We start from the raw sequence: 23241 nt of genomic DNA on the forward strand, positions 1-23241 counted from the left end.
GGCGAAAAAATAAAAAAAAAAGATAGCGCAACCTGCCAAGTCCTTGAGTACCGTAAAAAAGTAAATACAAGTGCGGACGAACTCGAAAAAGTGTGCAGATAAAGAGATGGTAAGAAGAATGGGTTTCGGAAAAAGGACCAAAGCTCGGCCCTTATATTATCGATTACATGGTCTGCGCTTTGCACACAGTAGGGAGGAGTCACATAGGGAACATCAAAGGGCATATAGATCTATATGAAACTAGGAGTGGGAAGGGGGGGGGAGAGAAGAAAATGACAAACAGGAGAAGCAAACGGAGCAGAAAAAGGATCTTTTGAATCAGAATATGTTTATATATAGACCACTCGCGCATGTAGTCGATTAGCTTTATATGCCTAACGCCACGCTCACCAATCCTGCTCGTGTATAAACACTCTGGGCATGATTACAAAAAAATAATCCTGATTGAACATCGACCCTGATGGCACGGCGGTTTGGGTCTCAAAGTAATTTTAATTTGCGGGTTTCGTGCAAGTTTTTATTTTTATCTTAACTGTGGTAGGGGCGAGGTTCAGTGTAAATTGATGAGACGAACTATTAGATATTAAATAATCCGTTCAGTGGATGTCGAGCGCAGATGAGAAAACCACTTTAATCGTTTTTAAGGGGTCGATTTTTAATCATATCTATCGATATCTTAAGAGGCTAATTAATAGAAGATTAGTGTCGTCTGCTTTTCGATTCGTTTTCACAGTTTCTAAAAAGAGACAAAGACGTCCAAGATTTTAAAGAAAACCGAATGATTTTTTAAACGTACACGAAAATTAGCAGAAGAAATAAAATTTCAAAAATGTGACCCGTTGTGTGAAATGATGGTTCTGCTCTTCATGCTGTTTAGCAGGTAAATAAAACCGTGATAAAACTAAGAATACAAATGGAATGATTATGGGCGTTTAAACTTTTAAAATAGAAGAGTTCAACCTGTTATGTTAGTTCCTAACTAGCATTTATCATGTAAGCTCCAGCTGTCAATGCATGGAAGTTGGTTGGCACTGTAACCTTCTCCTTTGTTCAGATTCGAGCCATGATCCAGCCATCGTAACATCAAGATATGCAAATGTTTCTTGTGCTGAGATTGACTTGTCATTCACAATCTCAGTACCATCGCTAGGCTAATGATTCAAGTTACTTTTATTCCTGTAACCTGCTAGATGTTTTAATGATGTATGGCTTACATTAATGCAGTATACCCTGTGGAACATTCGATTCTCCCATTTATTAACACTTAGGGTCTGCCCACTATCTCATTTTAAACTTTTCCTGACTTGTTTAACTGTATTTGTTTCGTAACCCTTTTTTTATTTTTTGTTTAGAGTATCCAGTTTGATTGGAAGAAACTCTGCCCTGATGTACACCAATGTGAGTGTGGGTGTTTTCACGAGGACGCCCTTTTCCTGTCAATTAACTTATTTCTTCGGATGGAGCACATTTGGATGCCTGGCTGTCTTTCCCAGGCTAAAAGGTAGGACAAACTTATCTCTATCCTTCCTTTTTGTCTATTTGGTGGCGTTGATTATAAATCGTGGCATAGTACGGAGTACGATTATTCCTGAGCTATGCCGTTGACTGGAACTGTTTTCTTCCGATTCTCGATTTTGATTTGCGATTTGCTCAACTGTTTTGCTCGATTCAGGATTCTTTGTTTACTCAGTAAAGGGGTTCATTCAATATCTCAATTGTTGAACGACTGCAGATCAGGCCTGTTTATGTACCTTTGTCTGTTTTCAAAAATATTTTAACTTTAAACAAATGGCAACTAACTTATGAACCACCTCTCATTAGAATATTTTAGGGCATTTTCCCTAGACAGTACAGAAGTGATTCTAGGGTAAGAAAAAGTGAAGGCTTTGTTTTTTTTCTTTTTGCTGACCTACTCCTTTGATGCGTGTCTTGTGTATGGCGTGTTTTTCGTCTCTACATTGTTTCTCTCGTCTGTGCACTTGATGGAACGCAGAAGACGCTCGTTTTTTTTGTGTTGTTTGTTGTCCAATCATCTTCTTTCGCCGGGCTAGGCCAGCGTGTGCACATAGAACTTGAAACATTTGAATGGACCCCACCCACCCCTGTTTGAAAACGAACAAGAGCGGCGTCAAGCTCCTCATCAGTCACCCAGTTCTCTCCGTGTAGTGGACGACGAAAACAGCTGGTGCAGCTTTTTGATTCATCGGCGCGACTTGTGTCGTCGTCCCCCCCCCCTTTATTTTGGATAGCGCGTTTGATCCTGTATGCTATGCGAGAAGAACAAAGTCTGTAATATTATAACTCTTTTCTTTTTCATCCGTCGAACAAAAGAAACGGTCCAAGAGAAATCTCTCAGAACAGAGGCTCAGTGTAACTTGAAGAGAACTATTACACAGACTTTGTTGAATGCAACAGCATCAGGCCGGGGATTTCTTTTCTTTTTTGGACGGGGGCTGCTGCTTCACGGCGCGTTACGTCAGTTTTTCACTAATAGACTCGGGCGGATAATGAAGAATGTTTCAGCTCCTCTAGCCTGACAAAGACTTGTATAGTAACGAATAATGAGTACTACACAGCACACAACAGACAACAGCGTAGTGAAGGCAGGAGTCTAAACGTTGCAACCTATTAAACACAAAGATCTTGAAACGTCTTTGAACTTGTCTTTTGAGAGTTGGCGCTGAAAAGTTTGGGATCTCCTCACTCCCAGCTTGGACTAGCTAGGTAACATTTGACACATGTTCTCCTCTTCTCAACTTTGAAAATGGCTAGAATGCAAGTTATGGGCATTGTGTTGTCTCTTTAGACTTGGGTAGCGTGCTACTTGGGACCGACGTCGTCCCCGGTTTATGAGGAACACTCTACTTGATTATAATCTCCACGTTGGCCTTACTGGATGTACCACCGGCGCACCTGATTTTTTTTCTTTTTTTGTTTTCTTCCGCACTCGTAAGAATTTCAACAGCTGGAAACCCGTGCCGGCACACACAAGGTTATGATCCGCCGTGGATTGTTACAAGGATCGAGCCACAGCTCGGCATTATGGGTATCGATTTCTATTAGCAAAGAGCTTGTGCGTGCAGCGTCGACTGGTAATTAGCAAGACGGTAGTTGCATTACCCCTAACAGCAGCAGCAGCAGGAGCAGCGACGTAACAGAGAGCTCAACGGGGGATATCTATAGATGGCTAGTGTACACAAAGGGATTACATTTGCCATTTGGCTTGTGGTTGAGAGATAGATATACTGTCCTGGTGGACATATCAAGATGACGATGATGGCGCTCACCCGATATTGAATCTCGGCGTCTATGTGCATGTGGGCGTCCGTGTGCTGATCCTTACGCGCTGACGGGAAATCTTGGACGGAGGATCAGTTCGAGCTGGGGTATATAAGTTTCAATTATGGCTTCGCGATTAAGTGTGTGTGTGGAGCAGCTGAGGACAGGTCGGTACGTAGAGAGGATGACGTCAAGACTTGATGTACTTTACGGTCGCTAGATCTATACTTTTCTATATTATTACGATTACGACGGTGGATCCCCACCCACTGACAGCTCCTTCCTGCTTTTGGCGCTGACTCTATATCCCTATATATAAATCTTCCTGTCTCTCTCTCTCTCCTCTGTATATTATGCTCTGCTGTGGGGTGGCTTTTCATTAGATTGCAGCTAATTTGTATGCAGTGCACACTAGACATGCACAGTGGCAGCTCAGCTCGACAGTGGCGGCGTCGCCCGAAAAGCAATTAAGGAAGCCTTTTCAACGGCTTCGCATTGTGTCAAAAACTTGCCATCATTTTCGATTGAAGCAAACAGGTTTTGGCAGAGTCTATTAGACTCATCACTCATCAAGCTGCTCATTCTTCACGGGCGACATTGATGTGGGACATGTTTTATGCGCCCGTCTTTTTTTTCATCGACTCTTTCTCCATTTGCCCATGCACACACACTGTGACCTAAATAACTTCTTATGAAAATCTTGTGATCCGCATTTTCCCATTTTGAGCCTCGACAGCAATTTCCCATCGTATTGTTCGCGCGCAGGTTTTTTTTTCTTCACTCCAATAAGAATGGAATGTGATGATGATATGGGCCAACTTATCAAATTGACATGTCATTTCATCTGAATGTAATACATTTAAGGAGCCGATGGTGTTGTTCCGTGCAGCACCGGAGCAACAAGAAGTTGGGCGGCATGGGGGAATAAGGATAAATCGTTACCAGGCGACTAAAGTTCTATTCTATTTCGGTGTATACGGTATTTGGTAGTATATGTAATATATAGGGATATGGCGAGTAGTAGCTAGTTTTGGTTGAATTCAATTTGGCATTTATTTTTTTTAAATTCAATTTCAACAAAATATTTCCGTACACGGAAGGCAAAGGGAAGGTAACGGTTAAATGAACTTTGCACGCATTCCCTGTGATCTTCTCTGTCCACCGGGGCAAAGAGCCAACATTATCGACCGCACACGGTCCAGCATTTTCATCTCGGCATCTACTTTGTAGTAGAGATACCGACCTGTGCAAGTAATCCAGGACGTAGGTGAATCGGAGAATAAACGCATTTCCTTTTTTTTTTCCCGAATTCTCGGCCGTTTTCTCCATCGTTGAAAATCAAAAGCCCAAAAAGATGAAAGACGTCCAACACAAAATCTAATAGTTCCGTCTAAAGGCATAGCGCACGATATTATTAGTTTCTCTCCGTTGGAGAAGAGAAAAATTCGATTCAAGTTTGAAAAAAAAAGGAAAAATACAAAAATCTTTTTATTTTTTTTTTTGGGAGGGACCCTTGATGCCTTTGAACCGTTTGGTACCGTACAGGCTACAGGCTAGCTACAGGCCACATTTATAACGGTCCAATGGTGAGATAGTAGGTCGCACTGTCACTATACTGGTAAATAAGAGAGAGAACGAACGACAAGAGGTCAGATGGAGGAAAGCGGAAATGGCCAGTAGATATAGGATGTGTGTGATGACGACGACGACAGGAGAGTAGATGTGAAAGGAGAAAAAAAAAACCTGTTAGAGAATATTAAAAGAATTCGAACAAAAAGAGGGAGAAATCCCGCGTTCGGGGTCACTCGACGTCGCTTGAATACCAAAAATGACGGACGAAGCCCTCGATTTCACCGGAACTGTGTCTGTCTATACCTAGCTTCTTTTTTCTTCAGAAAAAAATATTCCGACCCACAAAAAAATACGCTAAATTTATGAAGCCCTTATCATCTGCTCTTGGACGACAAAGTTATAACTAAAACGAATTTGAATGGGAAAACGAATACGGCTGTAGCGCGTCAAATTCTTTCTCACGCCGATTTAGCCGGAAATAATTGGAATTGCATAACTAAAGCCATAATCGATACGAGCTCTTCTCTCTCTGAATAGACACGATTCCGTAACATGTCCTCGATACTTCGTTGTGGCTAATATTTGTAGTAGACTGGTAGCAGTGAACTCGATCGGAAAACCAAGTCAATAAAGGGACTGCAAAATGGCCAGAAAAGATTAGACTCATTCAAGAGCGTGGGACAAAATTTTGGGCGAATAAAGTCCTATTTTTCGCAAGGGCTTGTGGAAAGAGTCCGGCATGTCTGTAGCTAAGCAAAACATCAGATCCGTTATCCAGCGGCGTGTGTAAAAATACTTGTACATATTCTTTTCGGTGTCCGGGCTTCCGCGTCTTTTGATTCTCAATTCCCGCTGCCGTGTTTGAATTATACGGCGCTCGGCTGCTCCCCCCCAGTAGTCAAAACCTGCCGGCCCATGCAACCCCCCGTGTGTCGCGATACAAGGATAGCGACCAGTTGTGCTGCTATGTGTATGCGTGATCTGAATTTCCTTTCCCTAGTGACCCGGCGTCAATAACAAGAGACACGACAGGAGTCGGAGAACAGTGTGTGGAATTTGATTGGGTGCGCCGTTGTTTGCTGCCGTGTCCACGGCAATATACGAAGCTCGAAAGAAAAGAGAAGGAAATAAATGGAAGAAGGAGAGAGAAAGAGAGAGAGAGAGAGAGCGATATCCGGGCTGATCCGGAAGCTAGCAGACAAGCAGACACTATAACGCTATAGTCCTCATAGAAAGCTTATTATTATTGTTATAAGGATCTTACATACATTCGGGTCGTCAAGACCGAGTGGCGGACCAGGAAACCAGATAAATACGACCGTCGGTCGACGGCCGGTTAATCACTCGCTGCATCACCTCCGTCCACCATTCGACGAGTCGTCTCCATCATCTCAATTTTTTTCTCCCCCCTTTCCTCAGTGTTGTTGTTACTGCTCCTCATCAGTGATTTACTATATTATAAATATAGTAGCTACCCACTCGTCGCAACCTTTAACCAGCCCCTAGTACAAACACACACAATCGTAAGTCCTCGTTACGAGAAAAGGAAACGTCGAAACAATCGAAACTCTCTCTATTTATAATTTATAGTTTGCGGCAATTATTAATCGCCAGTGAGACTCATCCACGACTATATCCTCTTTCCTGTATTTTATTGACTCATCGATCTGAATAATCATTTCTTCATTATTCTTCGATTTTTCTGTTTGTTTGTTGCGCTTGTCGCTGCTGCTCCTGCTGCCTTACGACGCGGAATAATAAAATAAAACAAACAGATGAAGGCTGTTAGTTTGGCGGTAATAATGGTAGTGGCCATCATCCTGTCGCCCACTTGCAGGGCGGACAGTGATGTGATCGACGCGGTGGCCATCCAGCCCGAAACAAAGTACATCGGCGCCGACTCCATGTCTCTCTTACATAAACTTGCAGCGGTCCGCACGTTCAACGCAACCAACGACCGATCATCTCGGCAGAAACCTTCCGTGGTAATAATCGAATAACAAACGAGACAAATGAATATTGCAACATCTTTTTGGGGGGCAAGTGCTAATGGCTTGTGTCTCGTTCATTATTGTCTACAGTGGACAGAACTCATCTCCCGTTTACCTGTTTCGCCGCTCTTTGACGCCGGAGCCAAGGCGCTCAATGTTGCCCGTTTTTGGCCGGCTGGATTGGCCTCTCTGGTTGTCGGCACCGCTCCGACCGCAGGTGCCGTCGTAGGAGTTATAGCCATATCCATCTTTATTATCGTCATTTGGCTCGTCATCTACAGTAAGGGCTCTCTATAGCACAAAGAAATGAAGGAGATTAAGCTCATCCATCTTTGTTCATTTTCTTCCTGCGACTAGGCATCGGAGTGTTGCCCGTCGGTGCGGCCCTGTTGGGCCGGCAAGACTTTGACATGGATTACTATCCGGGAGCTGTTGGTCAGCCCGGAATGATGCCACCACATATGATGCAGCAGGCATTCCAAAGACCTTATCCGTACAACCAGCGTTTCCAGCGGAGCCTGGCCGATGCCAGTCGAACCGTTATGGACGCTATCGATCAATTCGAATCGAAAAACAATAACTAGAAAAACAAAAAAAAAGTCGTAACCAAAACAAAAATGATCGATTCTCATCGATTTGTGTTGTTCCAAACTGTTTTGCTCCACATGTGTTTCTTATCGATCATTTTATTATTCCCCAAAAATGTTTCGTGAGCTCTGAGAATTTCAGTTTATTTTCACGGTTGTCGTCTCTCCCTCCTTATATATATTATTATTATTATTTTGGTTTGTTTTGATTTATTTATTGAACGCGCACTAACAAACGCTAAGGTGTACACACTGCTACCTTCTATGCACACACACACACACAGACATATATTATATATAGGCAAATACAAGTTTCATTTGTAAAATACTAAACAGTTTCTTTATCGGTAACTATATCGCCTGCCATTGGTTGAAAGAAGCCATCCACGATCCATCAGACGAGATCTAATCGGCCGATCGCAGACGATAGGCGTTTCCATATAAGGCTAAAAATGTTTCAAATATTTACACGAGGGCGTCTATCACGCAATACAAAGAGCGTTTCACGCAAGCTCGTCCCGCTGGGAATAGACGGAAATGCACTCACCATCCAGAGCCCCGGCAGCAAACGTCAACTGGAAATGGTTACGTCGAGCTCATTTCGCATTCACGAGATGAAACTTTCATGGAAAGAAATCAACAATATCTTAAATGAGACGCTATGCATTAGTCATCGCATAGCGATGCTGAATTGTTAACGCTTCCATTATTCCTGATGATGATTCCAACTGAAACTTTCAGACTCTCTTTCCGTTTTTCGTTTGGGAAATAGTAAAATGTGGATTTCCCTTGTTCCATTTTTTAGGCCCCGTAAAGCAAGGTTTGAAATTAACATGTCATGTGATGATTATTAATCAATTTAATGATCAGCGTTGATGGTTTTTTCTTTTCCTCCCTTTTCCTGCTCTCGAGACCGGTAGCTTGTGGAAACTTAACCTCGAACACGCTTTGGGAAATCGCATTTTAAATAGACCATAGAATCCGTTATGTAGAGTGGGGGGAGGCATGTGAAATTCATCCGTTTCCTCACCGAATTTATTTATTTATTTTTTTTCCTTTTGGCTCTAAAAGACTCTGGAAAGCCACCGAATCTTAAGTCTCAAGCAAAGCTATTTGGTTTCAAAGGCTAACGGTTTCCACGAAAGACGAAAATTGATATATCCAATCAATACGCGCACAACTTTGACGTCAACCGGATTCGCTTACAGTGGGCAGAGAGATCAGCGATCGCTTCTGACGCATTCTATTAGTCATATAAGAACATTAAACCAACAACGAACAACGTCATGAATTGATTTTGCATTGTTTAAAACTGCTGGCTATAGCTAGCAGCAATATAATAACCCCCTTTCTTTCTCTTTTGAATGAGTTATATAACCTCGTAAATTGCAGTAGATCAAAGCCGGGGAGTTTGCTCGCTTTCGTGCAAGATTGTTCAAGGTTTATCGAGGGATTGCATGTCAGTCCACCCGACATTTATACGGGAAAAATCCCCCTACAATCTCTCCACCTTTTTGCCCGAGCAAAGAGAATAGTCCAAAGCTCCTTGATCGCTCAGTTGGGTTAGGACGAAAGAAAATGTGTTCCCAGAACAGGCATAGCCATTTCACCGCTGTGGTGGGTAATACCAAAAGGTTCAATTGAATCTTTGTTGACTCTCTGCTTATAAGCGCGTTTCCTTTTTTTGCGGCTGCCAATGTTTTCGCTGCCGCTTATTACACGTGCTGCAGTGTGGTGGCAAAGTCAACCCACAATAGCACCCCCGCAAAGACTTTTCGAAGGTTAGCCATGCGTCTCAACGTCGTGGTTCATCAATATCTTTTTATCACGGCACAGTTTTTCTCTCCTCGTGCGAAGCCAATGCGAATTCAAAAGGAAGAAAGAAATACGTATTATAAAGCGGACTACTGTATACGGTTGCTGACATCGATCAATGCGCCCGTCAATTGTGTATCCAGCGACAAAAGCCCACCTAAAAAAAAAAAAAAAATCTACATAATACAATGACGCATCTACTTCTTCCCATACGGGCAAAACATCAGCAGCAGCAACAGCAGCCCCTTAGAAGCGGGTCAATTCTCACGTTCTGCGCTCCAAATCAAATCCGGTGTCTCCGGACTGGGTTCGGCTGCGTGATGTTTCACACGACTGTTTGATAGCGATCTCATTTTTATTGATTCTCGTCGCTCTTCACCTATAGATGCGTCATTCCGGGGGAGTGCGGCGGCCCGATACCTCGGCTTTCTCTGGTCGTCGTCAGCGCGGAGAATGTTCGACATTTGCGGGCAAATACAGGACACATCCAAATCAAAGAAAATGAGCAATAGCTTAGCAGCGTCGTCTATATTTACTTTGGTAGATTGGATCCATCAATAGGTGCGAGCTCGTTTGCAATAAGATCAGCTGACCTCGATACTATTACGCCCGTCCATTGATTCACCGTCACACAATGGCAAATCAAAGAATGAAGAGAGAATGAATGAATGTGTGTGACATGTTATGTGTGAGGGTTCCTTTCTTGCATTATTGCTGGTTGGCGAGCTGGACGGGGGGTTTGATATTTCCTCGATGACTATCCGTTACGCAACTGACAAGTCGATATTTACACACGCCATCAATAACGGGTGAAAGGAAGACGGAAGATCCTGCTGGTTCCGTTTTTGGCTTCCGTTCACACATCCAGCGCCCGCGCTCCCGATCTGAATATTAATTATATGTCTCTATACCCTTTTCTTCTCGGACAATTCTATTTGTCCGACCGTGAAAATCGGAACGGGAGTCTTTCCCAACCATGTACAGTAGTTTTGACAGACGAGTACGAATGACATGAAACTTATTTCCCATTTCACAGAGGACGCGTCTACACGACACGTATATCCGGTTGATATATTATGTTCCTCGTATGTAGTATATAGTACGTGCCCAACTGATTTCGTCGCCCATCCAGAATAGAAAAAATCGGGAGGGAAGAATTAGATAAATACCAGTGTCGCAATAACTTGGACTCTCAGTCAAAGTGTCACTAGCTGTCCAGCTGTACGTCCGGCCCATGTTATATCCGTAAAGGACGGAGACCAGTTTTCAATCAATCGCATTCCCCACCCACAACCCAATCTCGGCCAGCACCACCTTAATAAAAGCAGCACACACCTTGATATAGCCTATAGTTATTACGTAGGAAGGACATTGATCGAAAACTGTTGAGGTTCGTAACCGAACTACCTTCCCGGGTGTGTTGACTGATTACATTTTTTTATTTCCTTCCGCTCAAAACCTTCGGCAGAAAAAAACAAAACAAACAACGTACGTGCCAGGGCGGGGTAATACACATGTGCATACCTGCGTCCACTTGATTTTCCTACGATTTTGAAATCGAACGTAAAGTAGAAACAAAACCCTGCTGGCATTGAAACAAGAGAAACCTTTTTACGTCTGGTTTCCAATCTGCAGCTAAACGAAATGGCGCAAACATCACAATTTCCAAGAGGGGAAATGTGTAGTAGTAGTAGTAGTAGTAGTAGTAGTGGTAGTGGTGGTAGGTATTAAGAGTATAGTGTGACGTGTGAAATGTCACAGCTGTCACGTCAAACGAAGCCCTGTGAAATTGAAAAAGGTTTCACTCTCCCGGCGAGAGAGAAACTCTGCTGCTGCTGTCAGCTCAATAACAAAAGACCTTCGCTTTCTGCTTACTGATCCTCCTTTCATTTCATTAATTTTCTTTTGTTATTACTTATTAGATTTCAAATGTTCTAATCGTTTTTTGTTTGTTTTGGGGTTTGCTCTTCCTCTCTCTGGAACTATGAGAAGCTGATAGGTCACCTACGAGGAAAATGAACAACATGAAAACGATTTCAGCGTTCTACTTGGTTTGCATCTTCATTGTCCTGTTTACCTACGGCATCAACGCCATCCGCACTCATCCGGATGCTGAACTAAAGGTCGTGAGCGTTTATTCAGGGGAGAAGAGCGCGATCTGGTCATTAACGTGCTTGTGGGTTGATTAAACAGAACGGAGAAAGTAGCAACGGGAACTCGATTCGCTCTCTGCTGTTTGGACGTCCGAGCGAATCCGACTGGAGGGAAAATTCGCGGATGGCATCCATCAGCAAAGGGAGAGCAGGGTGGTCGTCGCTTGTCGACAAACTTCAAAATTACATATCAAGTTACACGTCCAGCACTGCCACCTGGCTCACGTATCCTTATTACGGCATCTCCACCGGAGTCGTGTCCGTGATCGTCATTTGTGTTGTCATTTACATCCTCATTGTCGGTCAGTTCAATTTCTTAACTCTGTTTTACGTACAGTACCTTGTTTCATCACTAATCGCTTTGTTGCATCATCTCTCCTGTCATTTTTGGCCAACACAGTTAGCGGATCGGTGGTGACTACATCGGGCAGGAGCTTTATCGATCATATGGGAGTGAATACCGAAGAGCTGGATCGATTGGCTCACACCGTTTTGAATGCTGTCGACCACTTGGCCACCAAGCTCAACAGAAACGGCAGATCGGCCGATCCGGTTGGTCATTAAAAGCCTCACATTCAAGTTTACATTATTAACCAATAAAAATGCATTTCTAAAATTGATTCTTTTTAAATAATAAAAAAAATAACGATAACCATGTTATTGTGTACACTTGGATCAAAGAAAATCAAATTTAAAAACAAATAATAAACAAGGAAGAAAATAACAATTCTGCAACAAAAGATATTTGGTTCTGTTTTATTTTATTTTATTTTTTTTTTTTTTTTATGTTCCACTACTTTCAGCAGCCTAAGGATCGGGACTCGGCACGTTTAAAGGTTACCGGGACCGGAGGACCTGCCTGGAGTACGTCTGTAACGCAGTACGACAGCGTCAGTGATTACCTCTCTGCCAACTTATACGACAAGCTTATCTGGCTGTCTAAGCCTTTCGCCGGCTACATTCTGTCGATGGGAGGCATCCTGCTCTACATGGTCATCATCGTCATCATCACCATGAGTAATTTACTTCATTCTATTTTATAGCTATAGAAGTGTGTAGTCCGCGAATGCAATTCGCATTTGCACACTATACTCGTACGCCCCTCTGTCTGTCGGTTTATCAATATCTCATGTCTCGACGACGTATACTATTCCCCAACAGCCAGCGGAGTCTTCCCGATAAGCACCCTTGGGCGACAGCTGCGCGGTTCCCGTCCGGAGTTAAATCAAGACGCAAATCTGATCCGAACGGCCGAATTCGTCATGGAAGCTATCAACTTGTGGATGGATAAGAGGCATGCCGGCAACAGTTTGAAAGATGACTGAAACTTACGATTTAGTACCAATTACCGCAATTTCGAAAACAACAGCATCGAAGCGAATCCAGTTGAAATGATTTCGTTTTTTTTTTTTGTTGCAAGAAACTTTGGCATCATATTTTTGTACATCTTTTAGAAGACAAAACCAATAGCAAATAATCATTATTTATTACTTACAGTCGATGCTTCATTTCTAGTGCTCAAGAATGAGAAACTTTTAATTTGTCCCGGAATCATTTCTGTTATTGAAATATCGATTGGGAAGCAAAGAAAGAAAAATATATTCCTAGAGAATTTCGCCGATGCGCTTTAAAGTTATCAGGATCGATATTTGTACATGTGGTACCTCGCGTACAACGAAGCGAAGTCAATCGGTCGGGCGGTACTGCGGTACTCTGTCGTCCGTACGTTTCAAATTCTGGCGGGACACACAAAACTTCTCAATTCCTTGTCCTTTTTCCGTAATACGAGTCTTTCCTGAGATCTACTTTTTCTTGGATCAACTCAGAGGCTGTTCTTTTCCAGTGCACTCGTTCCTCTTCTGTGTATGCCTGACCAATCAAACTGTATGACCTGATCGATCCAATATCGAGATTTATTTGGATTTTTCTATCGATCAGTGTTGCACCAGGGCAGATGCAAAGAGATGAAACGAATGGGCTAGGCAGATACAGCACACACAGGAAATATCAATTTTATTATAGTTGGAGATTTCATTGGCGGGGGAAATTTCATTAACCCTCTGTATTCCACCCAATGAAACAATCTAGCCGGAGTGAGCCGGAGTCAAGACGATAGAAACGTGAGAAAACAAAAGTCGTGACAAAACGGAAGTATAGAGTGACAATAATGCGATGTCTGTCTGACATCGCCTTTCTACTCTCGCTTATTGCCAAACTCTATCGACGGTCGGTAACGTGTCACACTGAGCGTGTGATGTGGTGCGCCGAAGGCAGAAGAGCCTCCGTCTTTTTTATTTGCTTTCTGCAACCCGGTAATCAAATAACAGTCAAATGATTCCCCCCCCCCCCCTTTTTATCGATTGACTAAGGCAATAATAAATCTTTTTATTAAAAAGTTAATATCATTTTGCGTGTTGATAGTTCGTAGATTAAATGCAATTTCATTAAAAAATCTTAAAATCCCGTTCGTGCAGTCTCTTATTGCAATATTTAATATTGTAAAATGGTTATTAATAAAGTTTTGCGTAGAAACTTTCTGCGTCACGAGATTATGACATCATTGAAAAATCATTAAAAAAATAGGAGAACCGTGGGACGTCGAATTGGCAGCGATTGAGTCCGCCTACGGTGCACAATGACGTTTCAATCTTGGCAAGTGCCTAGTGAACCTCGGTAGGACATGGACCCAAAATAAGTAAACCCAGACAACGTGTACCAAACCTTTTGTGAAATTTCATTGAACAATAAAGAAGAATAAAAGGTACATAAAACGTGTGTGTCTGTGCAAGATATACATGTACAGCGGAGAATAAGATAGATCTCCCTCATTCGCCTATACTACATTTTATTAAGAAAAGTCAAGGCAGCGGTATAACAGGGCCAATATCTAGATTGATCCTTTGAGAAGTCCCCGAGTCATTATATAGACGTGCAACGGTGGGAAGAACAAGTCAACTAAGGCTGCTGGGCTACATAGGCTAGAGCTCTGCTAGCCTATAGAAGAGTGGCAGCCGATAATAGGATCGGTTGATGCTCTCAGCTGTGTGCCAGCTGTCTTCCACATGCGATAATCAATATGTGAAAGACACACGCCAAAAGACTGACGTCTTTTAAAGAGCAAGAACTTGCCGTGAAATAGGTACGATAATAGGTAGCCAGGTTAGGTAAATAGACTTGCTCCCGCCTATATACAGGCAGCGAAAAGATAATGCTTTAAAACTCCCCTTACTTCACTACAGGAAATTGGCCTTCGTCATTATATTACAACAGAGAGGATCCAGTAGCCAGATGAGTGCAGTTCAATGTGGAACTTCAAATGCCACCGAAAAAGGATCAGAAATGGGCCAGTAGTTATGTAACTCTTCGCTTTCATTGATTGGCCTTGATAATGAGTAGGTCGTTGTTTCTTTTGTTGGTCCTGTTGGCCTCTGATATTCACCAACTGTTGTGTGGATCAATAGAGAAACGCATTCGTGAACTACGTTCCATTCTTAAAACAAACAATGCTGGGAAGTTGACGAACGCCCTGTTGGCAAATAACAATGTAATGCACTATACAGGCAACAATATAAAGTGCGCAAGCCAAGAAAACCAAGCGTGCGTCTTTTCCATTCGCAGGAATTAACGGGGATAATGGACCGACTTCAAGTCTCTAGCTTTTTCCTCTCCAATGAACACAATTCCACTCTGTTGACCAAAACTCGAGCGGTAGAAATTCCTCTTTCCCCAGGCTTAGAATCTTATGCTGAATTCACTCGAACGGAATTCAAAGTTTTCACATACGTATTAATACGTACAACTCGTGCGAGCCTTTTTCAAAGGATTTATTCTTCCATCCGGTGGATTTGACTTTTGTGTGTTCAGCCTAAACATTTATTTAATATTAAAAAGCCACAGGCTCGTCGGGACTGAGTTGCTGCTGTTTGGTTTGACACTTTGACTCTTTCAAATATTCGTACGGGATGTTTTTCGTCTCCTGAAGGATAGATGGCGATGTATTGTCGGGTGAAGTTGGTTCATGATGTTCTCATTAGAGGGCCATTCAAGCCAACAAAACAAAAGCAACCTTTTCTCAGAGTCATTCCGTCTTCCGACCGGAACGCAAATACCGTGTTCTAGTGGTAACCCTGTGCTTTTGGTTGCCAAAGGTTTTAATGTAATGTGTTGGTGTGGTTTTATCCGTTGTTTTATTAGGTTTAGTTTACATTTTTACATTAAGTTTCGGTAGTCAGCTGAAGCGTAGGCGGTTGTCACTGTGTTTTTTTTAAATCTTACCTTAAATATGAACGCCGTCAAGTGGAAATTTGTAAACTTTTGTATTTCTTTTAAAGAATTTTGGTTTCCCTGAATTCGTATAGGCTGGTTTTGGTTTACACTCTTGCATCATCAGGTGATAATCATCACAAATGACGTCAGCTTATTCGTCTGTTGGTTTCCAACATGGTTTCCAATGGTTTCTGGACAACAACTTTGGGAAGTGTGAGTAATAACCTGCTGACTGCTGTGTGTTGAATGAAGTGAGTTATTTTCCAAATAAATATTTATTTTCATTCTAAACAGGAGAAAAGTTCATTGTGATGTCTGTGATCTGTTTGAATCACTCTCTGGTTCAAAATTGTAATAAACCATGAGGTAGGCCAGCAGCATTCATATTAGACTTTTGTAATTGATTTTATTTCTTTGTCATAAAAGATGGAGAAAAAAGCTGGTGGACCACAGTAAAAAAAAAAACAAGAATCAAAAGATTGATGTTGCATAACTTCAGGATGGTGTCTACGTAAAATTCTGGTATACTTAAAAGCATTCCAATGGTAACTTGTTGTTATTTGAAAAAGAGTATCTTAATTAAAAAGAATATGTCTAATGTTCATTTTAGGGTCATCCGTTTGGATCTGCAATCGGTGGAGGTTGTCCGCTCCATTTGCTTTCAACTATCTTTTCGACATTTGATCTTTATTTTACCTCTTAATCGCTTTTATTTGATTTATTCGCCAATTCTCTGTGATAGAAGAGTCCGTCCTTTGTTTTAGACGATTTCCCTTTCTTTTTTCTTATAACCTCTAATCTGTATTTTGTTTTTTATTTGTCCAGTGGGATTCCAAAAATCATCGTATCTCTTGTACTATACCGTCTAAATATTTGAACAACTCACTTATTGAACGCAACCGTCGACACAACCATCTGTACATATATATAGATTTGGATAGATTCAAATAGCTTTTTGGAATTTAGAAATTCAGTCGCGTTTTTCGGTTCGTCAAAATACACACACATCTTATTTGGTGGGAAAAAAACATTGAAAAAGACTCGGTTCTCAAGATAGATCTCGTTAAAAGCCCTTGTCGGATCGTTAGCTCAGCCTTTTGTTTTTTCTCTTCATTCTTCTGTTAAAAAGAAACGAAACCTTAAAGTTGGAAGTGTGGTAAATGGAGGTCAACCGGAGAGAAAGAAATCGTCTAGACATTTTAGAGCGCCTGCCGAGATTGAATAATAGATAATTGCAAGGGGAAAAGAAAGGAGCCATTAAAAGAATCGGTCTGCTTTACAATTTGAAAAAACTTCGGAGCAAAAAAGAACTCTTACTTAAATTGTCATTTACCTGCGTTGTCCCGAAGGGCTGTTCATGATTTTAATTTGATTAAAAAAAAACAATTGGAATTTTTAAAAATTTACGGAAACACGGTGTGCGAACGCGTTTTTTCGAAAAAATTGAAACGTTCTTTTTCGAGTTTCCTTTTTTTTTTAAGATTTAAAAAACAAAAAAAAAGCGGCCATTTTTCATTTCTCCTAGGTGCGGAACTATGAAGATAGATGGCACACCAAAGAAAACCTTTACTTTATTGCACCCAGCCCCAGCAACGTCAACCTGCAGAAGGAAAGGCCAGTTCGCATTTCCTTCACGCTCGAAGGTCACGGAGATCATTATGTAAAACTTGTCATGCAATGGTGTAGAGGTTGGGTGAGAACGAGACGTTTTACATTAACCATTTGGTATTCATTTTGATATTGGTTGTTTTAGACCCATCCCCAGCAACGTCAACCTGCAAAAGGAAAGGACAGACACACTCGAAGGTCACGGGATCATGACGTAAAACGTGTCATGTAGAGGTTGGGTAAGAACGAGACGTGTTAAATAACCATTTGCATTTGGTGTGTAGACCCATCCCCAGCAAAGTCAACCTGCAAAAGGAAGGGAGCGTCCGCATGTCCTTCACACTAGAAAAACACGGAGACCATTACGAAAACGCGTCATGTGGTTTAGAGGTTGGGTGAGAACGACACGTGTTACATAACCATTTGATATTCATTTTGATATTGGTTGTTGTAGACCCACCCCCAGCAAACTGCAGAAGGAAAGGCCAGTAACACACTCGAAGGTCACGGAGATCTTTACGTAAAACGTGTCATGCAGTGGTGTAGAGGTTGGGTGAGGACGGACGTTTGCATCATTATCAAGCAGGTAGAACACCCGCAAGGCTTTAGAGGTGAGGGTGAGAAAAAAATCGTATAAAAGGAGAGAGAAAAGGTGAAGGAGAATCAGTCGAGTGAGCATCTCCGACACGGAAACAACTGCAGCGCACTCTCCATCTGCGTTCTTCACCGTATTGCCAGTTCGCAACCATGGGTAAATATTCTGTCTTTACATGGAATTTTCTGTTAATGGCAATTATTTTTTGTTTGTTTTATTATGTAAGTTTTTATTGAATATTAACGTTTAAATTTGTTCACTGTCTAGTTAACTAAGTCGTCGTATGCTGTTGGGTGTTGTATCGTTGATTGGTGGTTCGACCATTGGTGTACAGATGTCTCCTGGGGTATGGCGGAAGCCAAACCACAACGCTGCCGCCTTACTACACAACAACAACATACGCAACAACCGGTTCCTACACCACCAAGGCTCCAGAGTATTACACCACAATTGATGATGCCCCGAGCTGCTACACCGAATCCCGAAGTATAACTCTGCCCCGAGTTACATCACCAGAGAGCTGGATTACTACACCGAGGCTCCCAAGTACTACATCACTAAAGCACCGGAGTTTTATACAACAACTTTCGCTGCCCCGAGTCACTATACTGACGCCCTGAAGTATTACTCTGCCCCGAGTTACTACACCACCAAGGCGACGGAGTACTACACGACTACGTATGCTGCCCCTGCCTACTACACCGAGGCCCCGCATTACTACAACACCGAAGCGTTCAAGTACTACACTACAACCTGCGCTGCCCCGAGCTATTACACCTACGTCCCGAATTATTACTGTGCGTAAAGGAGTCGTCAAAAAAAGAAGTCGTGCCCGAACTGCAGTGCATTATCTGTCAACAACTGCATTCCTCCAACCATTCGCAATTATGGGTAAATATTCTTGAGTTTTGTATCAATTCTATTTTTCTATTTGTTACTATGCCTGTTAACATTTAATATTAATGTTTGAATTTGTTTACCGTGTTGTTATCTAAGGCGTCGTATGCTGTTGGGTGTTGTATCGTTGATAGTTGGGTCGACCACTGGTGTACCGATGTCTCCTGGGCATGGCGCAAACCAATCCGCAACGCCACCGCCTTCCTACACAACTTACGCAACGACCGGTTCCTGCACTGAGGTCTTCCAGTACTACACCACTGAAGCACCGGAGTTTTATATCACAACTTACGCTGCCCCGAGCCACTACACTGACGCCGTGAAGTATAACTCTGCCCCGAGTTACTACACCATCTAGGCGACGGAGTACTACATGACTACGTATGCTGCCTATCCTACTACACCCAGGCTCCTAAGTATTACTCTGTTCTCATCTATTTGCTGCACATGTTTTCCTAATTACTACTCTGTTCCCTGCTGCTACACCGAGGTTCCCGCTTATTACTCCACCAAAACAGCCGAGTACTACACCGAAGTACTACTCTACCCCAATCTACACAACGCAGTCCCGACTTGCTACGCAGAAGCTGCTCTTTCGTGCTACGTCGAAGTGAAACACAACACTGATGCTCCAGTCTACTACACCACGACCTACGCTACACCTAGCTACAACACCGCAGCCCCAAGTACTACACCGAAAAAGCCGCCCATTACACAACCACAGACGCTGCCTGGTATAACACATCGAGGAATTTAAGTATTACCCTGCTCCAAACTACTACCATCTGAGGTTCATATGTATTAAACCAGCCATTCTCCCAACTATGTCACCACTACTCATGTTGCTCATACCTATACATCGAAGTTCTGAAATATTTCTCTGGATGTGTTGAAAGATTGCTGAAATACAAGTTTGATTGATAAATCACAAGTGCATGTCTATTTTCTCCTCAAGTACCTTTCCTCTTGCTGATAATTTCGTGATGTGAGAAACTATTTCTGAGTGCTATGTAAACTTACAAATAATTGTTCCTGTAAAATACATCAATAAAAATTCAAACTCATCCATTTTTTACATTTCAATAATATTTTTATTGTCATTCAAAGTTCAACTACCAATTTTTCCTAATTTTTCCTAAAAAAATTCAAAGTTCACCTTCCATTATTTCTGCTAAGTCCAGACTTTTGTTTTTGAAAAAAAATTTAAAAAAATTCCCCTTACACGAAGTTTTAAAAAAATCATTGTGAAAAAATTTATCAGAATATTTTATTGCTTTCAAAAATTTATTTTTTAATAATTACATACATTTATTTTTCCTATGGCCCCCAGGGGGGGGGGCCTGTCGCTTTCTCTACCGCGATAATAACATGATGCAAGTTAAGTGCAAGTTATTATTTGTTTGGCGCAGAAAGCTTGTTTAATCTAGCAGTTCTCGACTGTGTCAAACCTGATATTGATCAAGTTGCCTCAGTCGTATACTGCATGATTGAATGAAAACTCAAAAGACGACAGATCAAACTATTTGAAGTCACAACACAAAATACTGGCAGGCAAACAACAACACAAAAATTTTCAAGTCAGGAACCCAGATGGAACAGCTCAGCTACAACAGGCACAGCAATTTCAGGATAACACCATCACAGCTACTTCTGGATTACACTGCAACCGCATGCTGCATACAATGGTTCAATCCGTCTTCGTACTCTTCTTCCTTTCACCATTTGGCAGCAACAAGGAAACCCACAGCGTTAAAGAAGTATTTGTTACACCTATTTGAGAAAAGAAAATTATTTTCAAGAAACACAACTGTGTACACATGCATACTCATTATAACAAAAGAATACAAAGAGTAACAGAAAACCATGCAGTCCAACAGAATAACTTTGATATCTAAAATCTTACGAAGGCAAGGTATTCAAAATTTCTATAGTAGCGTAGCAAATTGGTCTACTCTCAAGTCATGTTAAATCTTTTAAAGTCAATGTTAAATCTGTGGTACTTTTGCAAGACATTTGATCAAAATAATTACTTTTTTCTGTTGCATGGGATGAGACGTACGCCTAAGAAGAGACAGCGAGACACACGAGGCACGCCATTTCGGCAATGTACAGGCACTTCCAAGTCTGAGTTGAATGACTTGGCAAAGTGGTTTCCACATGCTAAATAACATGTAAATTTTCACATCAACATTTTACATTCAATAACAGTAGGAAATTAACAATAAATACCTTTCAATTTTCATCGTGAGAAACGTCACGACCAGCAACCCATTTCTGCTACGTCTTGGAACAAAATGGCCGAAATGCGTCCCTGAAGACACTAGCGCTACCTGGTGGACATTCCAGCCAACTTTTGACAGCCACCTATTGACAGCCATCAGATTCCTGTTCAAATGACTGAACGCAATGGCTGCCTGGCTGGATTGCTGGATTCCAGACAGCAAGATTCGAGACAGCAAGCAGCAGCTCAACTTGAATTCGACATGCCTTTCGGCATTCACTAGCTGGCACGAAATGAATCAAATGAGCATAAACACCAGATTACTCCAGCAGCTTTCCCTATGACACGAATACACACAGTTTTTAGTTAGCTTTTCAGACTTTTTAACTCTTTCAACATAAAAATATATGATATTAACAGAAATTGTTGGGGGTCAAAACAAAAAATTTTACTTACAATTTTCTGAAGAAAACAATAATTTTCCTGCCTGTGGCTGTAAGGCAGCAGCAGCAACGGTTATCGGTGTTTGAGTTAGAGTTCCAACTAACTTTATCATCAAACAGTCATGTTGAAACTAAAGGAAATATTCCAATAAATATTCCATCATTAACGCAATAAACTATAGTTAATGGCTACCTACTGCTTGAGTATTATCACTGTTCTAAGCTCATCCGACACTGAATTAGTGAATTGAAATAACAATAACAAACCAAAAAAAGACAAAAAAAAATACTCGATACTCACAACATATTCTCCTCAACAAAATCAGTATCTCGTTTTCCTCAAGAAAAAGAAAACGCCATCTAAACAGCGAAACAATCTAAGGGTGAAAACTCTGCGCTGTGTTGAGAGCTGGTAGTACAAGTCGGCTGGGTAGTCGAATGATGCTGGCAGGATAGTAAAGGCTCAACTCTCCCATGCCTCGGAGCGACGAAAGGACGGCACGGCACGCAAGCGAGTAGTATTGCTGATTGACAAAACCTCAGTCAGTCGTCAGGTTCCACCAATGGATTCCGTCATTGAATAGCGGCGCAGCAGGATTAACCTGAAGATGTAAAACAAAACTTACAGATAACCTCAACCTGTGATGATAACCAATAAAATAGAATCTTGGTTGTTGCCATTTTCTTCACTGAAAACAGCAACATACTATAGGCTACTGTTTTCATTCACACTTTCGGGCAAGAACTAAAATAGCACAGCAGCACAGTTTGAACAACCTCTGTTTGTTTTTAAAAGTTTGTTGCATGCCTTTTGTTGGGAATGGAAACAATAGTTAATCACTACTTCATTAATCATTAACTGCTTCAGAAGTAGCAATTAATCAGTCAAGAGAGAATCTGTAAAATAAAAATATATGTATCCTATTAATAAAAGAATTTATCATTTATTATTTTATTGTCATTAATGTGCTTGACGTGATGTGGTAGCAAAATAATCATGTTATGGCGTTTACCTTTTGCATTTGTCTACAATTTGGGCTGTAAACCTGATGTTTGTAGCTGAAGCTTTGGTAATACAAAATATCTAGGGAATTGTGTGAAAAATGGGAATTTCCATGCTCCATTAATATAACCTGATTGGACAACAAAACATATGAAGATTGTTTAGGTTCTGGGAATATTAAATACAGAGATCTGTGTTACAATAAACAATAGTGATCAGTCTAATTCCAGACTTGCTTACATATTATGTCTGTTAAAACCAGTAAAAACAAAGAAACCTTGCAAAAAGGACTACCAGCAACTTTATGTAAAAACTTGAAATGCCCATGATCTAATTGATCTATTAATGCTCATGCAATAACTTGAAGAGATGACAACAAACATTGCACACATTGTGTAGAATAATAGCATACAATACATGATGAGTGAAAGTATAAATCATGGTATAAACTAATATGCTGGTTAAATTACGAAAGTTACAGATTTACCTAAACGTCATTTTGGGGTTGAAATTGGTTCTCAACTTCCCATGAGTGGTAATTAAAAGTTGAACATAAACACAGCGACAAGTCGGAACTTGTTAAATTTTCAAATTCAATAAGAAATTCAAACTTCAATTCTAAATCATAGACTACGTCTAAACAGACGAAATACACTTCATCCACCAGCAAAAGAAAAGCAGATTGTGATTAGGCGAGAGATTGGAGCTGTAGCGTTGCCAATTTTCCGAATTGAACTGAACAGTATACTACAACTACAAGTACACACAACACACTACACAATCGCTTAAGCATGGGCATGGAGAGATGCAT

The 23241-nt window shown here is 41.4% G+C and overlaps 2 protein-coding genes and 3 long non-coding RNA genes across 11 annotated transcripts; 4 read left to right on the top strand and 1 right to left on the bottom strand.

Annotated features, from left to right (window-relative positions):
- The first annotated feature begins 740 nt into the window (after positions 1-740).
- On the top strand, positions 741-13013 carry LOC124192160. Of its 3 annotated transcripts, none has more exons than XM_046585341.1 (7): positions 741-880; positions 1353-1501; positions 11237-11367; positions 11438-11699; positions 11798-11949; positions 12201-12414; positions 12559-13013. In XM_046585341.1, exons 1-7 carry the CDS (start codon positions 849-851, stop codon positions 12720-12722), a joined length of 1104 nt encoding a protein of 367 aa, XP_046441297.1. In that variant the 5' UTR covers positions 741-848; the 3' UTR covers positions 12723-13013. The 3 variants fall into 3 exon arrangements, with proteins under 3 accessions (XP_046441297.1, XP_046441298.1, XP_046441299.1); XM_046585342.1 differs by having other exon boundaries at positions 12204-12414; XM_046585343.1 differs by lacking the exons at positions 741-880; positions 1353-1501 and adding an exon at positions 10338-10634.
- Positions 6142-7622, top strand: LOC124192161. Its single transcript, XM_046585344.1, has 4 exons — positions 6142-6374; positions 6627-6836; positions 6933-7122; positions 7200-7622. Exons 2-4 carry the CDS (start codon positions 6627-6629, stop codon positions 7424-7426), a joined length of 627 nt encoding a protein of 208 aa, XP_046441300.1. The 5' UTR covers positions 6142-6374; the 3' UTR covers positions 7427-7622.
- Positions 13014-15441: 2428 nt separating the features above from the next.
- LOC124193290 lies at positions 15442-16701 on the top strand. 3 transcript variants are annotated; one of them, XR_006874142.1, is made up of 5 exons: positions 15442-15591; positions 15756-15876; positions 15958-16029; positions 16090-16208; positions 16274-16701. It is a non-coding gene; the product is annotated as an uncharacterized LOC124193290 (long non-coding RNA). The 3 variants fall into 3 exon arrangements; XR_006874141.1 differs by having other exon boundaries at positions 15442-15876; XR_006874143.1 differs by having other exon boundaries at positions 15442-15876; positions 16090-16185.
- Positions 16702-17933: 1232 nt separating this feature from the next.
- LOC124193275 lies at positions 17934-19688 on the top strand. The gene is made up of 4 exons (XR_006874137.1): positions 17934-18022; positions 18134-18757; positions 18863-19179; positions 19254-19688. It is a non-coding gene; the product is annotated as an uncharacterized LOC124193275 (long non-coding RNA).
- A 627-nt stretch (positions 19689-20315) lies between these two features.
- On the bottom strand, positions 20316-23222 carry LOC124191924. Of its 3 annotated transcripts, XR_006873511.1 has the most exons (8): positions 22918-23218; positions 22441-22560; positions 21729-22029; positions 21621-21661; positions 21441-21558; positions 20993-21322; positions 20794-20923; positions 20316-20533 (listed from the first exon to the last, which is right to left on the bottom strand). It is a non-coding gene; the product is annotated as an uncharacterized LOC124191924 (long non-coding RNA). The 3 variants fall into 3 exon arrangements; XR_006873512.1 differs by lacking the exon at positions 21621-21661 and having other exon boundaries at positions 22918-23216; XR_006873510.1 differs by having other exon boundaries at positions 21441-22029; positions 22918-23222.
- Positions 23223-23241: the final 19 nt, after the last annotated feature.

This window comes from Daphnia pulex, chromosome 4 (genome assembly GCF_021134715.1).
Source record: "Daphnia pulex isolate KAP4 chromosome 4, ASM2113471v1".
Classification (NCBI taxonomy): Eukaryota; Metazoa; Arthropoda; class Branchiopoda; order Diplostraca; family Daphniidae; genus Daphnia; species Daphnia pulex.